This window comes from Myotis yumanensis, unplaced genomic scaffold, assembly GCF_028538775.1.
Source record: "Myotis yumanensis isolate MYYU_CA2020_CCGP unplaced genomic scaffold, mMyoYum1.0.hap1 SCAF_4, whole genome shotgun sequence".
Classification (NCBI taxonomy): Eukaryota; Metazoa; Chordata; class Mammalia; order Chiroptera; family Vespertilionidae; genus Myotis; species Myotis yumanensis.
This window is the reverse complement of record NW_027223755.1, coordinates 40,783,174-40,797,657: the sequence shown is the minus strand read 5'-3', so window position 1 is coordinate 40,797,657 and position 14,484 is coordinate 40,783,174. Positions and strand designations below refer to the sequence as shown.

Genomic DNA, 14,484 nt, shown 5'->3' with positions numbered 1-14,484 from the left:
AGATAATTTGGTCAGAGTTAAGATTATGAGGATTTACTCCTCTCTGAATGAGTCCAAACACAGTAAAAATAACTGGACTTCCAAAGTAATAGTGAGAAATTTCATTCAAAAAAAAACAAAAATCATATAAAATATATACTTTAGATCCGTATTATAATCCCACTAAATAGAAACAAAAGGGGATTGATCAAAGGTCAAAAAAGGAAAACAAAAAAGGGGGAAATATTATAGCCATAGAAGGGAGGAAGAAAAACAACAGAAAATACAGAACAAAAAAGATAAATATGAAGTATAGACTCTTTTACTTGTGATTTAAGTTGTAACTCTGTCCTTATTCTTTTGAAAACTCAACTGTTCTTTTTCCTGAAAGAAACCATTAGAGGCTCAACTAGGAGAGAATATATTGTTCCAGGGATATAAAATACTCTGAACTCTAAGTAAACATCAACTAAAAGTAGCCTGAATGTAGGTCTGGGTCATTTTTGAACTGTCATAATATCTAGCATATTTATTTCACTCAATAGATACCTGTTAAATTGGTATTACTTCATGTACCTAAATTAGTCCACATTTTCTCTACTTCTGCTCCAGATTTTTAAAAATTAAACATAATTTAGTTCATTCAAATTGTTAATTTTTATTTTCTCAAGCAGTGGAACAAACAAATCTGTATTACTTTCATTAGCATTACTACATTGACTATTAACCTTTCTAGTAAATTGGAAAAACTCTAAGCTTTCTGCTATAATGATGACTTATAAAATTATATCAATGTGCTGTATTTGTAAAATCAAAGAGCTTACCTTACTGACACCAACTTCAGGGATTCGGAGAGTATGCTCCATATCTTTTTCTCTGCACAGTTAAGAAACATGTCTTTAATAATTTTTGAAGCATATATAAATGCAGCACTTAGAGACATGAAAATAATTTTTAAAAATATTTTGTTTGTTTTAAAAGATAATGTTTAAGAAAAGATATACTAACTTCTGCACAGCAAAAGAAACCATCAACAAAACAAGAAAGCCCAATGCATGGGAGAACATATTTGCCAATGCTATTTCAGATAAGGGTTTAATCTCCAACATTTACAGAAAACTCATGTAATTTAACAAAAGGAAGATAAACAATCCAATCAAAAAATGGGCAAAGGACCTAAATAGACATTTTTCGAAAGAAGACATACAGAAGGCCAAGAGACATATGAAAACATGCTCAAAGTCATTAATCATTCGAGAGATGCAAATCAAAACAACAATGAGGTACCATCTCACACCTGTCAGAATGGCTATCATCAACAAATAAACAAACAACAAGTGCTGGTGAGGACGTGAAGAAAAAGGAACCCTCATGCACTGCTGGTGGGAATGCAGACTGGTGCAGCCACTGTGGAGAACAGTATGGGGTTTCCTAAAAAAGTTAAAAATGGAACTCCCATTTGACCCAGTAATCCCACTTCTAGGAATACATTCCAAGAAACCAGAAACACCAATCAGAAAGGATATATGCACTCCTATGTTCATAGCAGCACAATTTACAATAGCTTAGCTAAGATCTGGAAACAGCCTAAGTGCCCATCAACAGATGAGTGGATTAAAAAACTGTGAAACATCTACATGATGAAATACCATCTACACTAATAAAAGAGAAACATGGTAATTAGCGTACAACCGCTACCCTTTTCATTGGCTAATCAGTGAGTATATGCAAATTAACTGTCAGCCAAGATGGCGGCCAGCAGCCAGGCAGCTGGAAGCGAACATGAGGCTTGCTTGCTTCAGTGAAGGAGGACTCCAACGTTCCCCGCCTGCCTTGCCGGCCTCTGAGCTGGCAGTTTGAAACATTCTAACAAATATAGAAGCTAAACAAAACCCCAGAAACCGGCTTTCAGCCACTGGGATCTCAGAGCTGGAGTTATACATTGCAAACAAACCAGATACCAGCTTTCAGCAGCTGAGGCCTCAGAGCTAGAGCCAGAGCTAAAGCTGGCCCAGAATAAAAAGAAAAGAAAAAAAGGAGCGGTTGGGAGCTTCAGTCAATCGCCAGCCTGAAGGCAGCAGCCCTCAGCCCCTCACCCAGACTGGCCAGGCATCCCAGTGGGGACCCCCACCCTGAAGGGTGTGTGACCAGCTGCAAACAGCCATCATCCCCTCATCCAGGCTGGCCAGGCACCCCAGTGGGGACCCCCACCCTGATCCAGGACACCCTTCAGGGCAAACCAGCCGGCCCCCAGGCCTCTATCCTATATAGTAAAAGGGTAATATGCCTCCCATCACCGGGATCAGCGGAGCCGCGAGGCCTCCTGGCACCGGATCAGCATGACAGGGGGCAGCGCCCAAACCCCCTGATCGCCCTGCGACTCTGTGTGTGACAGGGTGCGGCGTCCCAACCCCCTGATCGGCCCTGCTCTGTGTGTGACAGGGTGCGGCACCCCAACTCCCCCCCCCACAGGCCCTGCTCTGTGTGTGACAGGGTAGAGCCATAACCTCCCCATCGGCCCTGCCCTGAGTGTGACAGTGGCGGCGCCCCAACCCCCTGATCGGCCCTGCTCTGTGGGTGATAGAGGGCAGCGCCCCAACCCGCCCCCCCACGGGCCCTGCTCTGTGTGTGATGGGGTAGAGCCATAACCTCCCCATTGGCCCTGCCCTGAGTGTGACAGTGGCGGCGCCCCAAACCCCTGTTCCGCCCTGCTCTGTGTGTGACAGGGGGCGGTGCCCTAACTCCCCTATCGGCCCTACTCTGTGAGTGACAGGGGGGAGCTCCTCAACCCCCTGATCGGCCCTGCTCTGTGCGTGACAGGGGGGAGCTCCCCAACCCCCTGATGGGCCCTGCTCTGTGCATGACAGGGGGCAGCGCCCAACCCTCTGATAGGCCCTGCTCTGTGCGTGACAGGGGGCAGCGCCCCAACCCCCTGATTGGCCCTGCTCTGTGTGTGACAGGGGGTTGTGCCGCAACCTCCCCATCGACCCTGCCTTGAGTGTGACAGGGGGCGGTGCCCCAACCCCCCAATCGGCCCTACCCTGAGCGTGACTGAGGGTGGCATCGCAACCTCCCAATCCACCCTGCTCTGTGCACGACAGGGGGTGGCGCCCCAACTCCCTAATCAGCCCTGCTCTGAGCCCGACCAGGAGCTGCACCTAGGGATTGGGCCTGCCCTCTGCCACCCAGGAGCAGGCCTAAGCCAGCAGGTCGTTATCTTCTGAGGGGTCCCAGACTGCGAGAGGGCACAGGCCGGGCTGAGGGACCCCCCCTTCCCCCCCCCCCCCCGAGTGCACAAATTTTTGTGCACCGGGCCTCTAGTGCTGCTATAAAAAAGAAGGAACTTTTACCATTTGCAACAGCATGGATGGAACTGGAGAACATTATGCTAAACAAAATAAGCCAGTTGGAGAAAGATAAATATCACATGATCTCACTCATATGTGGGACATAATGATCAATATAAACTGATGAACAAAAATAGATCCAGAGACAAGAGGCAAAGGGCGGGGCGGGGGGGGGGGGGCGTTAGAAATCAACCAAAGGACTTGTATGCATGCATATTAGCATAACCAATGGACACAGACACTGGGGCAGTGGGGGCCTGACCTTGGGGATGGGAGTGGCCGGGGTGGGGTGTCAATAGGGGAAAAAGGAGACATATGTAATACTTTAAACAACAAACAAACAAAAGATATGTTAAAATGCAAGTCTCTCTATCACACTAAGACCAGTTTCCTTAATCATACTCTAAATTTCCTACTTGAAAGGTTCCAGAATTACTTTTATTCTTTGGTACATATATCCCAGGCTAATAAACATTCAGTTAGACAAAATATCCTTCATATTGTCAATTACTAATGTCAATTACTTATTCCAGATCTATTGACTTGACTATGCTCCCATTTCTATTACTGCATATAAAAGGTATGTACTATTCTCTAAGAATTTAAAATTAAGGTATTGCATAGAATCTGAATTAAGGATAGATTATTTTTCCAGTTAGAAAGTAAGGAAATTATCTTATTCATCATTAAAACCTACCTCTCTAGCAAGCTGATAAGGTACAAAGGGGTAAAGGAAAAGAAGCAGAGAAAGAGGCCAATACTGACTGTAGGTAAGTAATTTAAATCTAAAAAAGGCAGTACAGGAGTCGACCAAGATGGCGGCGTAGGTAAACACCGGAGACCGCTGCCGCAAACAACCATTTCAAAAATACAACTAAAAGACTGAACGGACATCACCCAGAACCACAGGAAGGCTGGCTGAAGAGAGACTCTACAACTAGAAGGAAAGAGAACAGCAAATCGAGGCTCAGAGGCGGCGCAGTGTGGAAAATACAAAGGTACCGAGGTGCGCGCGAAAGCGGGCTGGTGGCTGAGGGCGCGGTTGTCGTTTTCTGTCGGGAGTGAGTCTCAGACTCTGGGCTCCAGATCCGGGCGAGTCTCTAGGGACCCAGACTCAAACGGGAGAAGCGGGATTACCCGGCATCAGTTGGAACCTGAGGGCAGCTTTCTCTCCGAGGTTTGCAGCGGCTGCCGGGGTTCTGAGAAGCAGAGCCTCTGGGAACGAGACTGAGCGTGGCCATAACTGCTCCCTCCGCCCGCCCTGTTGATCCCGCCCCGCCCAAAGCCTGCGCACAGCCATTTGCCGATCGCCTCAGGCAAAGGCTGGATTAGCGCCTCCCCAGAAGACAGACGTTTTCCGCACAGCTGATTCCTATAGCCAGTCGGCCTGAGGGTCAAATCCCTCTAGTGTTAACTACAACAATTAAGGCTTGGCTAGAACAAGACTGCGCACAGAGACCACAAGGGGGTGCACCAAGAAAGCATAAAAGATGCGGAGACAAAAAAACATGACAGAAATGGAGGATATGGAGCTAAGAATCGCAATTTTGAGGGCTTGCCATAAATTTGTGCAGAACCTCACGAAAACTAATGAGACCCTCGATGCTACGATAAAGAAATTAGAAAGTAAGCATACACGGACTGAAATAAAGAATATTATACCCAATAGCAGACCAGAGGAGTACAATAATCAAACCAAAGATTCGACAAAAAACACCCAATTGGAAAAGCAAAATGAAAAAAGAATCCGAAAGTGTGAAGATAGTGTAAGGAGCCTCTGGGACAGCTTTAAGCGGTCTAATATCAGAGTCATTGGAGTGCCAGAAGATGAGAGACAGCAAGATATTGAAAACCTATTTCAAGAAATAATGGCAGAAAACTTCCCCCACCTGGTGAAAGAAATGGACTTACAGGTCCAAGAAGCGCAGAGAACCCCAAACAAAAGGAATCCAAAGAGGACCACACCAAGACACATCATCATTAAAATGCCAAGAGCAAAAGACAAAGAGAAAATCTTAAAAGCAGCAAGAGAAAGAGGCTCAATTACCTACAAGGGAATACCCATACGACTGTCAGCTGATTTCTCAACAGAAACTTTGCAGGCCAGAAGGGAATGGCAAGAAATATTCAAAGTGCTGAATACCAAGAACCTACAACCAAGATTACTTTATCCAGCAAAGCTATCATTCAGAATTGAAGGTCAGATAAAGAGCTTCACAGATAAGGAAAAGCTAAAGGAGTTCATCACCGCCAAACCAGTATTATATGAAATGCTGAAAGGTATCCTTTAAGAAGAGGAAGAAGAAGAAAAAGGTAAAGATACAAATTATGAACAACAAACATGCATCTATCAACAAATGAATCTAAGAATCAAGTGAATAAATAACCTGATGTACAGAATGAACTGGTGATTATAATAGAATCAGGGACATAGAAAGGGAATAGACTGACTATTCTTGGGGGAAAAAGGGGTGTGGGAGATGCGGGAAGTGACTGGACAAAAATCATGCACCTATGGATGAACACAGTGGGTGGGGAGTGAGGGTGGAGGGTGGGGTGGGAGCTGGAAGGAGGGGAGTTATGGGGGGAAAAAAGAGGAACAAATGTAATAATCTGAACAATAAAGATTTAATTTAAAAAAAAAAAAATAATAAAAAAAATAAATAAATAAAAAAGGCAGTACAAAAGGTAAGAAAATTGACAAAAATCTGTGAAAGGTATCATTGAGATTTTTATCTCTTTATATAGGCAGTCCACTTTTGGGACTATGAAGCCATACCCTCAATTGATTTCCAAAACCAAGTGACAAAGGTAAGTGCCAGTAATATTTTTTGGGTACCATGCACAAGTTCTCAAGTAACAAGTACCATGCACATTTCATGATAACTGCTCAAGAAATGTACAATCCACTAAAATAAGAGAAATATAATAATATTAAACATTTTACCTTCCAATGGTAGCAGGGTTTACAGCTGTAATGATAAAAAGTGATCCTGTCTGCAACACTGGTGATCTAATAACAATTACTCTAATACAAGGGGGCCAAATTTTTTCCTCATCTGTCAAAGAAACAAGTGGGTAAATATTAACCAAATGCTATGGAAAAAAAATTAGACATGTCTAGGGATAGTAGGAGGTTTCCATAAAATAAAAATTTATTAATTAAAAGTCTTAATTCTGTTTTAAACAACCTTCTTAAATCCTGGTATATGACATACAATTAGTAAGGCTTAACACTGTTACCAATGTAAAGTGATCAAACTAAAGGTATTCAGCAAAGTCAGCATATATCACAATTGTAAAATAAGGTCTTGAAATTTAAAAATGTCACAAACAAGTATGTTTATATTAAGTTAGAAGAATTGAGTCTACCCTTTTTAAAAATATAAGTAATTCCATTAAGAACAAAATAAACTCATATACCCTAATAGGAAATCCTGGGTTTTAAAAGTATGTCTTTATATCCTCAAGTAAAAAAAATAGATTTATATAATACCTATATAGTTGAATTCATGGACTACATTTTTTAAAGGCAATTTGCTCTCCCCCTCTCAATTATAAAAGTGTGCTAGAAATATCTAAACCACTAAAACAGACTTAATACATACTTTAGGATTAGGGCATAGGTAACTTGGTTTTGTGTTCTATTGACGAGGCCATTCAATGCAATGAAACTTAAGGTTCAAGTGTTAGTCATTTATTTGCATTCTACTCCCCAAGAATAAGCAATGGTGGCCCACAAAATTTTCAATGATGTCATGAAAATAATCAATTTAAAACAATGTTTAATTTTTGGCAGATATATTATACTAACATTTTTAACACTGTTGCTATGTTTACAATAACCAGTCTGAGTTATTTGTGTAAAATTAAATAATGGTTATTTACTCACCTTCATCCTCAGTATCTTCTGCAGTTACATTGTCTTCACTGGTAATGTCTTCGTCATAACTGTCCTCAGTCTGAGAGTCTGTAATTTCACCTTCTTCTGGCTCACTATCAGTCTCTATGATTTTCTCATCTTTAAATGAAGTCGAATTATAGATGTTGTCATTAAGAGGAAATTCTATAGTCTTTCCAATAACTGGAACAGTGAATTCATGGGAACTATTTTTGTAATGAATGTCTACTTTGGCCTTCTTTTTCACATTTGCACAATCTTCTCCCTCACTGCAGTTTATATGTTCAACACTGGATGCTTTTTGATCCTCTGAATTCAAATCCTGGAAAAAGGTGGGTGGGGAGGATAATCTTAAACATGACCATCTTATAATGCTAAATGTTACAATGAATTAGTGAAGATATAGGTACAGTGAGATAACAACAGCTATTATCTGTACCCCTTTTCTGCTCATGTTCCCTTTCTTTATTAAACTTATTACCATCCATTTAGCATCCAAATAAAAAATCTTAGTTATCTTTGACATCCCTTTAACCACCACATGAAATCAATTACCAAGTGATACAGACTATGCTTACAATTTATCCCAATTCTCTCTTATCTATTTTCAACATCCTAACTGTCACATATTATTTGGACCAAGTGACAGTCTAGACCCGTGGTCGGCAAACTGCGGCTCGCGAGCCACATGCGGCTCTTTGGCCCCTTGAGTGTGGCTCTTCCTAAGCCTTAGGAGTACCCTAATTAAGTTAATAACAATGTACCCACCTTTATAGTTTAAGTTTAAAAAATTTGGCTCTCAAAAGAAATTTCAATCGTTGTACTGTTGATATTTGGCTCTGTTGACTAATGAGTTTGCCGACCACTGGTCTAGACCAATGTTGTCCCAACAAAAAAATAATGCAAGCCATATTTATAATTAAAATTTTCTAATAGCCACATTAAGAAGGTAAAAAGAAGCAAGTGAAATTCATTTTAATACTTTATCTAACCTAGTATTTACAAAATACTACCATTTAATATATATTAATATTTAATCAATATAAAAACTACCAATGAAATATTTTACATGGGTTTTTTGTACTATTTTCAAAATTGAATGTAGTTTATACTTTCCAGCTATACTTCCAGTGCTCAGTAGCCACATGTAGCTAGAGGCTACCTTACTGGACCAAGTGAAGGCCTGGAGAATACAGCTACCCTAAATTTTGTTTTGAACTTTTAACCAATTATCAAGTTACATAAAATACAGAGTTGGCTTTCATTACAGCAGGGATTTAAAAATCCAAATGTGCCCTAACCGGTTTGGCTCAGTGGATAGAGCGTCGGCCTGTGGACTGAAGGTTCCCGGGTTCGATTCCAGTCAAGGGCATGTACCTTGGTTGTGGGCACATCCCTGGTAGGGAGTGTGCAGGAGGCAGCTGATTGATGTTTCTAACTCTCTATCCCTCTCCCTTCCTCTCTGTAAAAAATCAATAAAATATATTTAATAAAAAAATAAAAATCCAAATGTACCTAATGTAGCAGAATAGTTTTGCTAAAATTTAGCACTTGATAGCCCAGCCAGTGTGGGTCAGTGGTTGAGTGGTAACCCAAGAACCAAAGAGATCACCAGTTACTAGTAGATTCCCAGTCAGGGCACATGCCTGGGTTGCAGGACAATCTCAGTAGGGGGTGTGCAGGAGGCAGCTGATCAATGATGTTTCTCTCTCATCAATGTTTCTATCTCTCTATCCCTCTCCCTTCCTCTCTCTCTAAAAATAAAAGCATATTTTTTAAAAAATTAGCACTTTATAGAGTTGATTTGAAAATACACAACAGCTTAATGTACAGATTAATCAGTTATATCCCTTTTATTTCAAAATTCCAAATTACCTAGCATAAGCCTTTTATAATTTACTAGGGGCCCAGTACACGAATTCGTGCACCTTGAAAGGAACTGTGGGCTGCGAGCCTGCAGTGGGCACAGGAAGTCTCGGCCCATCCTCCACCCCCCACCCACCCTTCCTGCTGCAGCCCCTGGTCCCATCTGCTGGCATCCCCGCCCCCGCCACCATCGCTCCCACACGCTGACGGCGCCAGCCCCACTCGCACCCGCTGATGGTGTGGAGCGATTGGGGCCCACGCTGTCAGCGGGTGCAAGCAGCAGCTGCTGCCCTGATCATCCCTCAGGAGCAGAGGGAGGTGGAGAAGCCCTCAAGGGTGATCGGGACCAGCAGCTGCTGCTCACACCCGCTGATGGCGCCAAGTGATCAGGGCTGGTGCCAGGCGTCGGCAGCGGGTGCAAGCAGCAGCTTTGGCACTGGCAGCGGGTGCGAGTGGGGCTGGCATCAGCAGCAGGTGCAAGCACCGGGCAGGACTGTGGCACGTGGGAGCAAAGAGTTTTCGGTAACCACCAGAGGCTCGCCCCAATGACAGCGACCGAAGCCATGCCTTAGTCTGGCGCCCCGGCTCACCTGCTCCACCATCCAGCCAAGGCCAACGCCTGCCGTGTCCTGCATGCGCCCCTTGGTGGTCAGCACACATCATAGCAACTGGTTGTTTGGCTGGTCCACCATTTGGTCTATTTGCATATTAGGGTTTTATATATATAGATTATACAATTATATTGGGCATGCCTTTTGATAAATCAACAAATCTATTCTTTTAACCATAGAAAAAGCATAGAGTTATTATGTTCCCCTTATTTCTTTGGTTTGTAACACAATGAATTTTCTTTCTACCTTACAGCCACATGATGAAGTGAATTCATATATTCTTCTGTTATTTTATAAAATATGAGAGCATCTTAAACACATATTTTAACAGTAGCATAAATTCAGTTTGGAGACTGGCTCAACACTCACAGTGTAATAAACTATATACACTTCCAGCACTACAAACTCACAAAGGACAAGAACAAGGGCAAGGAGCTGAACAACTATGAGCTTTAAAGGTCATTGTGAATTATAACAAAAAATTTTCCTATCTAAATATTCTTTTTAAAAAGCAGTTTCCAGTCGTGTATTTTTTTATTACTGCTTATAGGACAGCATATGCAAGGGGAAAATGAGTGAAATTGCCAGAGGTGCTACTTTTAAAAAAACTATTTGCCAGAATGTTAAACATTAAGAGATAAGGGGGCCTACATGTGGGCATTGAGGTATAAATGCATATTTCAAGTTAATTACTCCAATCACCTCACTCTACTCTCTTCTTTCCAGATACCCTCCATCTACAAAGAATGAGGCTCATGAGTACCTTAAAAAATAAAGAAGAGGTAAGGATGTCTTAACTCAGGGGTCCTCAAACTACGGACCTCGGGCCACATGCGGCCCGCCGAAAACATTTATCCGGCCCGCCAGGTGTTTTGCCTCCGCTGCCTGTCCTGCTTAGCAGCCGACTCATCCCGGGCCTACAGTGCACATGCGTGGAATGTCTGATGGACAGTGAACTGGCCCCCTGTTTAAAAAGTTTGAGGACCTCTGTCTTAACTGGTCTCCCATGCTTCACAACTACCTTTTAGAATTCTCAAGGAATTCTCAAAATTTCATCAGAATTTTTTCCTAAGTCCCTGTCCTGGAGTTCACATATTTTCGAAGGATGATAAAAAGGTGCATTTATGGTCCCAGTCAGAGTGGCTCAGTTGGTTGAGCATCATCCTGTGCACCCAAGAGTTGCAGTTCAATTCCTGGTTGAGGCGCCTATGAAAGACAGTCGATCGATGTTTCTTTCTTTCTCTCCCCGCCCCCCCCCCCCCCCAGCATGTCCTCGGGTGAGGATTAAAAATTAAATTAAAACAGATAAATAAAATGAGATAAGCAGTTATGGGAGCTAAACTAAACCAAAATCGCACCAAATGCTTTCAAATGTCATTCTCTACTTTGTCAGGAAAGGCCTTTTGATGATAGGTATATGTTCTTTTCTTATTGCTAGGCAGAAGTAATTTTACAACCTATCTTCTCAAACGGTTCAACCACTAGTAACAAGTAGGAGTGATTAAAACATAATTCTCGAGAGCAAAGAGAAAAATCATTTTTAGTATTTTAGTCACATATTCTTCAATTCTTATGAACTCAGTGAAAACAGTAGAGAAATAACAAATCAAAGAACAGAAGATAAATTCAACAAAATACCAATTCCATCTTTGAACTTTGGTGTTATACATTTAAAAATGTTTTCCCCTTGGTGAAGAAGAGAAAACATGAGATAATATCTTAAGAGTAAAGTATCAAATAGTTGCCAGAATTCACAATAAGCCTCCTTTCCTGCCTATAAACCATCAACCTTATCTGTGAAGTGAGTAGAAATAAGAGCAAGCATTAGTAACTTTTTTGTTATTTTCCTTTTTTCAATTTAACGTATTGTAACTATTTTAAAAATTCCCCTCACTCTGCCCTAGCTGGTTTTGCTCAGTGGATAGAGCATCAGCCTGCAGACTGAAGGGTCCCAGGTTCAATTCCAGTCAAGGGCATATGTTCAGGTTGCGGAACGTTCCCCAGTAGGGGGGCGTGCAGGAGGCAGCTGATCAATGATTCTCTCTCATCATTGATGTTTCTATCTCTCTCCCTCTCCTTTCTTTTCTGAAATCAATTAAAATACATTTTTTAAAAAAATTCCCCTCACTCCTTACAACTACCATTTTAAGTCATAAATAATGCTTTTCCAATTAATGTATTATCATTTTCTTAACCAATATCTTTTGGGTCATTTGAACTATTAACTCTCTGTTCTTATAAATATTGCTATATAATTAAAGGCATTTTTCTTTCTTTGGATTTATACAATAACTAGAGGTCTGGTGCACAGATTCGTGCACATTGAAAGGAAATTAATTAGAAGGTGGCTGGCAGGGCTGGACTGGGCGAGACGGGCGGGACATGCCCTGGAGCCAACCTCCCACGGTTCCTCCCCGGCCAGCCTCACCTGGGGTGGCACAGGGGCTTAAAGGGCATCTGCAGAGTGAGCAGGGTCCCTCCAGCAGGTGGAGTCCCTCAGCCTGGCCTGTGGGGATCGGACCGAAACCAGCAGTCCAACATCCCCTGAGGGGTCCCGGATTGCGAGAGGGTGCAGGCAGGCCAAGGGACCCCACAGGTGCATTCGTGCACTGGGCCTCTAGTATGCATATAAGACCTTTGGTTAATCTCTTCCCGCCCTCCCTCCCTCCTTCCCTCTGAGATTCATCAGTCTGTTCCATGTTTCCATGCCTGTGGTTTCCACTCCTGCATTGAGCATCTGCCCCTTAGTGGTCAGTGCATGTCATAACTACCAGCCACTCCGCTGGTTGCTTAGGCTTTCATATATTAGTATATAGACAATAAATTACCAGAAATGAGATTTTCCAATTTAAAAAGATCAACATTTTTACAGTTATTGATACAGCCAATGTATTTTCCAAAAAGATACCAATTTACACTACTAATGAAAATATATCTACTCTATATTTGCCAGAAATGGATTTTTTTAAATGTTTGCTAACATAATATAGGTAAGAAATTGCTCAAAGTGACTAAGAAAGCAGAATTTTTATATACATCTACTTATAAACTATGTTTTTGTTTTATTGTGAATTGTGCACTGACATCAACTTATCAACTAAGGGTCTGAAAGTTCTTCTTCCAAATTATGTAACTTAAGAGTATCTTATCTGCCCTAAATATACCTCCTTCAAACTTTTAAGAAATTCCTTGACTTCTAGTGACTGAGAATTTGTGAAACAGACCAATGTAAACAAATGCTCCTTAATTAATAGATTCTGATACCTTGTTACTTTAATGGATATGTTTGAAATGCAGTTACTGAATGATTTTCAGTTTCATCAAAAATTTTGACTTAACTACATCACCATTATGTAAATTTTAAAAATTAGAAGACAATACCTTTTCCTCATTTGCTGTAGAAGAATCTGGATCCTTTCTTTTCTTCTTCAACTTTTTATCTTTACTTTGTTTTGTGCCAGAAGTCTGATAAGGTTGCAAATCTACTCGAGAATGAAATTGATATCGACCACTTTCCACATCACAGTAGTAATAAATTCCAGTGGAAGGATCATAATATAGTTGATTTTCCTTTTAAAATCAAAACAGTAAGTACTATTTATATAAGATAAAATATAAAAATAAACAACAGAAATGTCAAACATATTCAAATATAGTAAATGTTTGTTTCTTTTAAGAACTATAGTATTTTCTGAAGATAATAATTAAAAATATCACAATGAAAAATGCTTGGCCCTGGCAGGAGTGGCTCAATTGGTTGTGCATCATCCCATGCAGCGAGATGTCACTGATTCTTGTCTCAGGTCAGGGCACATGCCTGGATTGTGGGCTCAATCCTCAGTAAGGGGCAAGCAGGAGGCAGCCAATCAAAGTTTCTCTCCCATTGATATCTCTCTCAGTCTCTCTCCCGCCTCTCCCTCTTCCTTCCTCTCACTCTAAAACCCATAAAAACTTTTTTTTTAAAGAAAAATCTGTTATGTCCTTCAGTCCAAAATATAGGTGTTTTCAAAAATATGTAATTTTTCAAAATACTTTACCATTCAATATCTGCTCTAATTTTCCTTGGGTGAAAAAATGTGAACATTTAAATATTAAATGGAATCATGAAATTACCAACATTTCACCACTTTTTTAACTTACAAAAACAGCAATTTCATATGGTTCAACTTAATACATCAACAAAAAATTGTAACAAGAAGCCTTTTAGAAGTTATGAAAACGAAGGCATGCACCAGAAAAAGCTGAGCACATGGAAGCAATTACAGACTCATATCTTTAAAATTACACAATAATGGTTTGGTACTATAAACCCCTGAACCCTTTTCTCAATGTCATAAAACAAAGGTTTGCCTTTTAATGTTCATGACTAAAAGTCTTGTAGAAAAACTTGGAAATAAAGTTAAGTCCATAACTTTTTACACAAAGAAATTGATTAAAAAATCATCTTCACTTAATTAATTCTACAGTATCTAAAGACTTATAAGTAAAGCAGCCACACAAAAATAAATTTTGGCAAATTATAGATAAAAACTAGAAAGATTAAATTATGCAATCTGTATTTTTTAGATATTGGCCAATACTCTATAATCAAGACTTAATTAAAAGCTTGTATTTTCTTTTCATCAGAAATCCATGCAGATCAAACCTCTTATGACATACTGAGATTAAACTATAACTTCTTGAAAAATATAGTTTATTTTTCCAACTGTTGATATTGCAATTTATTGTCTTTAATCCATTTTGTAGATTTCTTACAAAAATATTTTTAATGCTATATTTC

General features: G+C 40.7%; 1 protein-coding gene across 1 annotated transcript in view; it reads right to left on the bottom strand.

The window, feature by feature from the left end:
- Positions 1 to 14,484, bottom strand: part of AGGF1 (angiogenic factor with G-patch and FHA domains 1) — a 37,730-nt gene that overhangs the window by 16,412 nt on the left and 6,834 nt on the right. The window contains exons 5-8 of the mRNA XM_070412215.1: positions 13,086 to 13,274; positions 7,219 to 7,549; positions 6,274 to 6,385; positions 804 to 855 (exon numbers count right to left, since the gene is read on the bottom strand). Coding sequence (XP_070268316.1) covers positions 804 to 855; positions 6,274 to 6,385; positions 7,219 to 7,549; positions 13,086 to 13,274 — 684 coding nt within the window. The remainder of the gene's footprint in view (positions 1 to 803; positions 856 to 6,273; positions 6,386 to 7,218; positions 7,550 to 13,085; positions 13,275 to 14,484) is intronic.